Raw genomic sequence first — 9,069 nt, forward strand, 5'->3', positions numbered from 1 at the left:
CATTAATTTCTTGACCTGTGCCATATAATTTTAATGAATCATCTGCATATTTTCACATCATATCCCTTCCTTTTCTATTTTTAACGAGCAGCCGATTCTACCTTTTTCCCAGTGTTGACTCGGTTCTGGATAAGTTCCCCCCAAAAATACACAATTTCTAAAACCATCCCATTGTGTTTTCATCAAGAGCCACCTTACTACAGTATGGAAATGTTAACTTTAACATAGCATATAGTTTTAGACTTTCTCTATCATTGCATAGACTGATGAAGCACTCAAACAGTTAAGTCTGTCCTCATTTGAATAGGCGGGTAAAAAGCAACAGACTGTAATTATAATTGGAACTGCAATGACTTTGTGACTCATGACCGCCACCCGAGACGCCACCGATCCTACACATCTTAACTTCTACTTTGGTGAAAATGAATTTCTACAGTTTATTCTAAGGTTTTTAAAGTCCTGGTCTGTGGTTCTTGTATTTTGGCAATACAGGGAAGTGGTTTATTCAGGCGTTACTGACAACTACTGTAAGTGTTAAAAATGATGACAGAAGTACATGGTTCCACACTGAAACAGGAAGTTTATTCAGCCACCTCAATAACTTAACAAGTCCCCATTGAATTAAAGTCCAAGATGATTTTAAGATAATCTGAGATTATTAAAGGATTATCTTAAAAGTGACCTGTCAGCATACAGACCTCCGGGAAATGCCAGCATTGTAACACATAACAAACCAGACAGCAAACACACAGTGAGAGGAGAAACAACAACGAAAGAAGCATTTAAAATCAATGGCTACAATTATTTTAGTCACTTAATAATGTTTATGAAAAGTATTAACTTTGAATATTAAAGTTCAATGAAAGGCATTTGAATCATTAAAAGTGTGTTTTTGGTCTCTTTAGGTGCGTTTGGGGTTATGTTTGTCTTTGTCAAAAACAGAAGCTACATTCACGACAAATTAACCATCTAATCTCAGTGAGTAATTGATGTGTTCAGAGACAATTGTACACACGAGCATTCAAACTCGGGCGTTTCACACATTAGCCATTTGAGCAGGTACTGAAATAACTCAGATTTTTGCAAGTCAGAGTGACACAAGCAAAAATGCCTGTGAGCCGTATGTATAGCGAACAAGACGACAGGACACGCCTGCTGATTTTCCACCACGTAGTGAAAATCCCCTAAAAATATGATCAGCATGTTTACAATGGTTTCATTCTACGACACTAGCATTTCATGACATAAAAACAAACAATTGTGGAGGGAGAAAAAAAACAAACAAAATACAGTAATAGCAATAATAGATACAGGCATTAAAAGCTGTTAAAATCTTACTTCCTATAGCATTAAAGTCAACCAGGGATTAAAACAACAGATTAAAACTGCAAATCAAAATGAATGCCGTTTTCTTTTCTTCAAGCAGTATTTATCGCGGCGTGAATTTCACCAGTGCCGTATGAAACAAAGAAAAAGACAATGTGAGCCTACAAGATAAATAAGTTCTTGCATATTAAACAAAACAGCAGAATAATTTTAAATAAAGCAAAAGAATCGATGTCAAGCATTTTTTTTTTTTAAGCTACTGCCAATTAAACTGTTAGCATTGCCACCTAAACCCAGATTCGATAAAGAGCACCAACACCTTGTGACCCCAATCTTCTGACAGATCACTTTAATGAGGCCAATTTGGACAAATTGTTCACCCCAGTATGTAACAAACTCGGTCGGAAACTGACATGTAGAATCAACCTATTACTTTTAAGAACTACAGTCACTCGAGAGAAATAATCTCTACTTTCAACATTTCAAATCCAGATCTACAGTTTCAAAGCAAATAAAGCACAAAACAAAACAAAAATATCTCCTCTTCACAGTGATCTTTAATAGCATTTTTTTTTTCTATAACCAGGTACAACCTTTGTGGGTCAATCATTTTGAGTGTGAGTTTATGGACTGTTCTGCAGTAAAGAACAACCATCTGTAGATTACCTTAAATCTAACACCAACATTCACTCCTTTGCTTGTCTCAAAGTAAAGTGATGGCTGAAAAACATGGAGCAGATGATAGGACAGAGATAGATGTATAAAATAGATTGTGTGGAAGGGGACACACACAAAAAAATAAGACATATTTAGAATTCATTCCAAATATTAAAATTATTTGAGATTTGCTTCAACTGTATGACCAGTGCTCGAACTGCTTCAAATACAGTCAAGTCTTTCTTCAATTATCAGATCTGAAAAAACAAAAACAAAATTCAAACACAACTTTGTCCCTCAGGACAACTTGCATGAGGTTTCTAAGAAAAGCAGCGCTGAATGAGGACGACATGTCAGATTGTATGATCTGGCAGTTTTGATATGATCCAACTTCCGATCAGCGCTGCTGTTCTTAGCCGCTCAACGAACATAAACCCAGATACAGATGAGAAAGTAAAGAATCGCATCCCAGAAGTCAGAGGCCGTTACGATCCAACGCGCGTTGTCGTGGTCTTCTTGTCAGAGAAGAAGCTTCTGAGCAGCACCACCTGGCTGATGCTGACCACCAGGAGGATAATGGCTTCTCCAATGGACCAGAAAGCGACGCGGGTATTCAGGTCCTCTGCCCGACTGCGTCCCTGGGCTTCCCGGAGGCGGAAGTGTGTCTGGTAGTCGATGACTGACTTCAGGGCCTCATGGATGGACACGCATGCCGATTCCATCTTGAAAAAGGTGAGCAAATAGAAACACAATTTATTTTATTTGGGTACACAGATTTTAGAGGATGGAGTTACTCAGCAAAAATGCAATAAAACGGAGCTCTGATGTTTTAAATATGGTGGCTGATTTAGTCCAAAAATGAAAAAGTCGCATATTTGTATTTATATTTTATAAATCCGAGTTTTCCTCTCTTCTAACTTTCTTGCAATACTACGTGTGGCAGCGCATCACAAAACACATCGTTGGCAATTCTAAATTAGGCGAGAAGTAGACTTCTTCTCCTTGACATGAAATGATTCTTCCCGACACCACAGGGACTTGTTCTCTAGCAGGACAATGTGCTTAGAAAAGGTCTGCTGAAAAAAATACGGGACTTTATTGGATTCAACAATGTTTTTAATGCAGGTAACATTCGTAAACAAGTGGCATGTTTGTCAAAAACTGTGACGGGGAAAATAAAATACCAAGAAAGGAATGTAAAAATACCTTGCATCTGTGTTTCATGTATAAATAAGACGCTGATGCAAAACATCTGGCTGAACAGACGCTGCATGTAGTATCAGCAGTCGAACAAGGTTTTTGACATCGAGTCACTGATTAATCTTTTCATTGAAACTTTCGGCCCGAAATAAACTTTCCCTCCATAGAAGTCTGACATTCAAGCATACAAATATACTTCTGTGGCTATGAGTCGAAATATTGTGCCTCCTAGTATCTTTAAAACAATGTCTTCAGTCCTTCTTTTCAGCTATACCTATTTTCTGCACATCTCTGGCCGTGTAGTCACAAAAATTTGGAGGCATGCGAAGATAGATGAATACTTTATTCATCCCTTTGGGGAAATTCACATTCTCAGCAGCAACTACAGCAACAGCAAACAACGGCGTTGTTGTGAATACAAGGAATGGAGTAGAATAAAAGAAAGAGATAAGAATAAATTAAAGACAAAGAGCTGAAGCTTTTTCATTCCAAAGTCTGGAACCCATGGGCCCTTGGGTCCCCTCTAGTACCCTTGTCCACATTTTTTTTTTTTTTTTTTTTTTTTTTTTTTTTTTTAAATCAACCAACTCCCTTGGGGGAGTTAAACAGCCTCATGACATGACGGAGGAAACATTTCCTCAGTCTGTCAGTGGAGCAGGACAGGGACAGCAGCCTGTCACTGAAGCCGCTCCTTTGCCTGGAGATGGTGCTGTACAGTGGATGCAGTGGGTTGTCCATGATGGACAGGAGCCTGTCCAGCGCCCGTCATTAAGACACAGATGTCAGACTGTCCAGTTCAGTGCCCACCAAATAGCCTGCCTTCCTCACTATTTTGTCCAGGCGTGTGGCGTCCTTCTTCTTGATGCTGCCCCCCCAGCACACAGCAGCGTAGAAGAGGGAACTCGCCACTACAGAGCGATAAAACATCTGCAGGAGCTTTTTACAGATATTGAAGGACGCCAGCCTTCTGAGGAAGCATATCCGGCTCTGTGCTTTCCTGCACAGGGCATCTGTGTTTGCAGTCCAGTCCAGTCTGTCGTCCAACTGTACTCCCAGGTCCACAGTGTCCCCCTTGGTGGTGATAGGCCCCGGTCTCCTGAAGTCCACCACCATTTCTTTGGTCTTGGTGGTGTTGAGGTGCAGGTGGTTGGAGTCACTCCATGTGACAAAAGTCCTGGATCACTTTCCTGTACTCGCATCCTGTACACGATCGCAGTGTCATCTGCAAACTTCTGCACGTGGCACGACTCCCGAGTTGTATTTGAAGTCGGATGTGTAAAGGGTGAACAGGACCGGAGACATCACAGTCCCCTGTGGTGCTCCAGCGCTGCCGACCACAGCGTTGGACCTACAGGCCCCCAGTCGAACATACCAGGGGTCTGCTTGTCAGGTAGTCTGTTATCCATGCCACCAGGTTTGTGTCCACCCCCCCCATCTCTGTTAGTTTGTGTCCCAGGAGCGGGGGCTGAATGGTGTTGGAGGCGCTGGAGAAGTCCCAAGAATGTGATTCTCACAGCACCACTGCCCCCGTCGAGGTGGGAGAGGGATCGATGCAGCATGTAGACGATGGCGTCCTCCACTCCCACCTCCTCCTGGTATGCAAACTGCAGGGGGTCAACGGCATGGCGGACCTGTGGTCTCAGATCGTGAAGCAGCGGCCTCTCCATGGTCTTCATCACGTGTGACGTCAGGGCAACCGGTCTATTGTCGTTCAGCTCTACAGGTCGTACTTTCTTGGGGACTGGGATGATGCAGGAGGTTTTCCACAGCTGGGGGGGATCCTCCCCTGCTCCAGGCTCTGGTTGAAGATGCGCCGTAGAGGGTCTCCCGGCTCCGTCGCACAGGGACAAACCGTCAGGACCAGCCACCTTCCTGGGATGTAGCCTCCTCGGCTTTCCGCACACCTGGGTGGGGGAGCGTCGGTGCTGGTGGGAGGTGCAGTCGTCTGATTTGGGAGTGAGGAAGGTCAAACCTGTTTCAAGAAGTCGTTCAGCAGGTTTCCTTGCTCCACTCCTCCTTCGATGGTGACTCCCCTCTTCGAGCTGCATCCAGTGATTGTTGTTGCAGAAGCAGCATACAGTTCTTACAGGAACCAGTGTCCATGCAGAAGTTGATGTAGTCCGTGATGCAGTTAACAGCCACCTCAAGGTCCTCGCTGTCCTGTACTACATCCCAGTCTGGTGCCTCAAAGCAGTCTCTCAAAGTGCCACACAGAGGGCATCCCTCGAAGTTAGCCAGGAGTTTTAATACCGATTTTTCTGATATGAAATATTTCTCTTCCTTTACACATACACTCATAGCTTACCTGAGTGAGAGCAGTGACCCTGTTCTCGTTGGGGAACAGTGGAGGGTCATCGCCAACCTGGAAGTCGAAGTAAACCGTCTTGTGTGTGAAGGTTGAGAACTCGTTGCTGAAGCAGAACTTGTAGGTGCCATTCTTGGCTGCTGTGAATGTGAAGCTGTCATACTGCTTCTTCATCTCCTTGTACAGTGTAGTGCTATCTGGATCCTCCAGACGACAATCAACGTCGTAATGTCCACCGGTCACCACCTGGTGTTTGAAAGGAGAGAACAACTATTTATTCGGGAACAAAAATCACACAATATCGACTCACTGTGGAACACTAAAATAATCCAGAAGATGGTTGGACAATATTAGAGTTGAGTGAGCTTGACCTTAATCATATCATCTTATCACCACGCTGGTGGATTGTGGTTGTCATGGGTGGGGGAGCAAGTGTGGCTGTAACTCGCTCAAAAAACGTGGTTAAATAGTAACAGCATGCATTGGATTAAAAAAACCAACAACAAATACTTCACTCTAAATTAGAGTCAGACCACCTTAAGGTTTAAAGTCACATGAGGTTTATCAGTCACTGTCTGACGAAGCAGCATTAAATAAATTATTTTTATTATAGTAAAATAAAATTCAGGGAAATCACTTGATGTTTGAAAAAGTTTAAATATTAAGCTGACCTGGATCTCTGATTGTGTTTGCATTTAATATTTGGTTCCATGTCTTCAGCATAAGGCCGACATGCCTCTCTCTCTCTTCAGCTCTGTTGCATTACATAATTACAATCTACCAGACAGAACACAACTGGAATTTCGTAGATGTACAGCATATAATTAACATCAATTGAACAAGGATTACTACTCAGAAAAAGGGTAACTGACTCATCCAGTTTAGACCTGACCACATGATTGCGACCAAAAAAGTAAAAAATGGACAAGGACATATGAGAAGTGGAGGTTGGAAACACAGCAGAGGTGGGAAAAAGTGAAAAAGAAAGGGCGATGCGTGAGACACGAAGGCAGGAATTTCTCATCGGGCAGAAGTGTGTGCTCCAGGATGCTGTCTCTGACCTGCTCCACAAACTCACCACTGAGTGGTGGTGATGTGTGAATGTGTCCAGTCATGACATCATCACATTGACCATCCTGACTGTGAAATGTCCGTTCACCTTATGTAGTTTACTAAAGCCTTGGCATGTGTAAATATCAAATTTTAATAAATGGAATATGTCTAGATTCTATATTGGGTAGAATTTAAAATTAGAATTGTTTTGTGCATTAACTGATTATTAACGTCAATCTAGTTACTAAGCTGCCTGTTTTCTTACGAAGGCTGCTGTAATAAATCATCTATCTACCCATCCATCCCACCTCTGCAAGGAACAAATGTAGAAACAACAACGTGTTTTCTTGTGAATTTTAACACGAGTTGCGCTGCGAATACTTTCATATAAATCGTGTCAAAAGCATGTCCTTTTCTTTAATAACCAGCTGTTACAAGACGGGCAAAACTAGCAGCTGCTTAAAAGTCTTTGAATCCTGAACGTAAAGATGCCAGTGCAGCTGACATCAAGACGGGGGATATCAACTCATCTTTGATGAACACAACTTAATGAATTATTGACATACAAATGAGGATGAGTCCAGTACCTGAAACTCCAGTGTGCACTTGGTGCCGACGATGATGTCTTCGTAGAAACACTGCTTCGCGTTGTCTGGCAGCTCAAACGTGAGCTCCGAGCCGAGCACCCAGCCACAGAGCAGCTGGGCCCAGAGCACCTGCAGCAACACCCGGAACGATCGACACATCCTGGACATCGATAGCCAACAGCCTCACAGAGAAACCTGCCGCAACAAACACCGACGGACACGCCACTGAATCCAGAGCCGGGGAGACGGAAAGAGCGGCGGAGCGAACCCGGACATTAAACTGTTAGCATAGTGCTAAATGCTCCGCTAGTCGTCGTTATATGTACAGTTGTGAGGCAGCGTGAGATCGGTAACATTTTCAACCGATAGTGGGTGCATGTGTGTTAAACCTAAATGTTACCACTTGGGCTCAACTGAATGTAAACATGAACATTTATTAATTCATCATTGTGTCTCTGTCAGAAGAACCTACTCACCTCGAAGTCCTCACCCGGATGTGACCAAATCTAAGTGACGTGTCCCGGGTGTGGCATTCCATTGGCTCTTTACTGGCATAAGCCCCGCCTTACGCCTGCGTGCCATTGGTCAAAAGAAGAGGGGACAGTGCGCTTGCGAGATCATGTGGGGTAATGTCCACTCGCCTGGTGAAAGGAGCGTCTCCAACGTCGCCGGTGATGGGCGGGCACGCCGGGGAGTCAGTTTCTTAATACGTTACCACATGCTTATTCACATGGAGATTGCAAACGTATATTAGTCGAACAGACACCCCATCCCCAAAACCATAATTCCCCTACTTAACCAGTGCAGTCAGTGTGAATGTGATGGTATGAGGAGAATGTGATGCCTCCTCTTGAGCATTAAGGAGGCATCAAATTCGTTCTTGGTTATCTTGTTAATGTTGAACTCATCCAGTTCGAAAGATTGATGACCTCATCTCATATTCAACGCATGGTTATAGAAGTTCAAGACTTGTAAAACAACATGAGCCTAGAAAACTAAACTGTAATAGTAAGGTATATAAAATAAAATTCATGTAACATCATGGTATATTCAAACCAATCAGCCAGCAAGCTTGAGGCCCAGTTTGTTCTGTACATATAATTAGAAGCCTATACTTTATGGATGAAGCAGTTGTATGTTTTACAGAGAATAAGAGAATTAAAAAAGTATAAGGTGAGACGCAAGTACAAATGAAAGACTGAAAATATGACAAATAACAAAGGATTTGGTAGGTTCCTCAGACTATCAGCAATAGGTGAATAAAATGTTTGAAAAATGGAGCAGTATAAGTCACATGAATAAATTGTGTCAGCGTACTATGTAATGTGCACATACTTGTTATTAGCTGTGTATTTTCCTGTGGATTCTGCAAGGTGCCTCTCTTCACTAATGTAGTTTGTCCAACATATGTCACAGATGATCTACTGTATTATGAATTGTTATAATGATTGCCAAGTCTCTGCTGTGTTCTTTAAACAATTCATGAGACATTTTCTGGTTAAGGGGGTTTATCTGATCTGACAGGCTGACAGTCCCTCAAAAGACAAAGATAGACAGTCACCCACACTCACATGGGCAAATTAGAATAACCAATAAACCTCATATGCAGCTTTCTTTTGTACTGTGGGTGGAAATGGGACGTTTCCGTAACTAATGCACACACAAAGAACTTGAAAATTCCACACAGACAGGACCTCCAGCCCAAATGTGACTAAAAGCTGAGGCAATGTCATGATGGGGCTTCAATGCGAACCACTTCACCACTGGCCATTAAGGAACAAACAGGAAATACTGTCCCCATTTAGGCTGGATAAGGTCTGCAAAACTGTGTAGAATTCCAAGAAAAATTTAATTATGCAGATTTGTATATATTTCATATGATCTTTATTTTACCAGGCAAATTGCATGAGATTGAAATTATTTTTTTCAAGCATACATGGA

General features: G+C 42.5%; 1 protein-coding gene across 1 annotated transcript; it reads right to left on the reverse strand.

The window, feature by feature from the left end:
- Window positions 1-566: 566 nt before the first annotated feature.
- On the reverse strand, window positions 567-7,639 carry tmed7 (transmembrane p24 trafficking protein 7). Its single transcript, XM_080499531.1, has 4 exons — window positions 7,605-7,639; window positions 7,129-7,323; window positions 5,489-5,734; window positions 567-2,705 (listed from the first exon to the last, which is right to left on the reverse strand). Exons 2-4 carry the CDS (start codon window positions 7,294-7,296, stop codon window positions 2,469-2,471), a joined length of 651 nt encoding a protein of 216 aa, XP_080355657.1. The 5' UTR covers window positions 7,297-7,323; window positions 7,605-7,639; the 3' UTR covers window positions 567-2,468.
- Between the last annotated feature and the right edge of the window lie 1,430 nt (window positions 7,640-9,069).

The sequence above is a fragment of the Blennius ocellaris genome, assembly GCF_963422515.1.
Source record: "Blennius ocellaris genome assembly, chromosome: 7".
NCBI classification, from domain to species: Eukaryota; Metazoa; Chordata; class Actinopteri; order Blenniiformes; family Blenniidae; genus Blennius; species Blennius ocellaris.

What these genes read in the sequence shown, in the direction of transcription:
- tmed7 (XM_080499531.1), bottom strand. Translation starts at nt 7,296, where the DNA reads ATGTCCAGGATGTGTCGATCGTTCCGGGTGTTGCTGCAGGTGCTCTGG. An exon ending in AGTGCACACTGGAGTTTCAG is followed by an intron (nt 5,735 to 7,128) that starts GTACTGGACTCA and finishes TTCAAACACCAG; the next exon opens with GTGGTGACCGGTGGACATTA. An exon ending in GGGTCACTGCTCTCACTCAG is followed by an intron (nt 2,706 to 5,488) that starts GTAAGCTATGAG and finishes ACCTTTTTCAAG; the next exon opens with ATGGAATCGGCATGCGTGTC.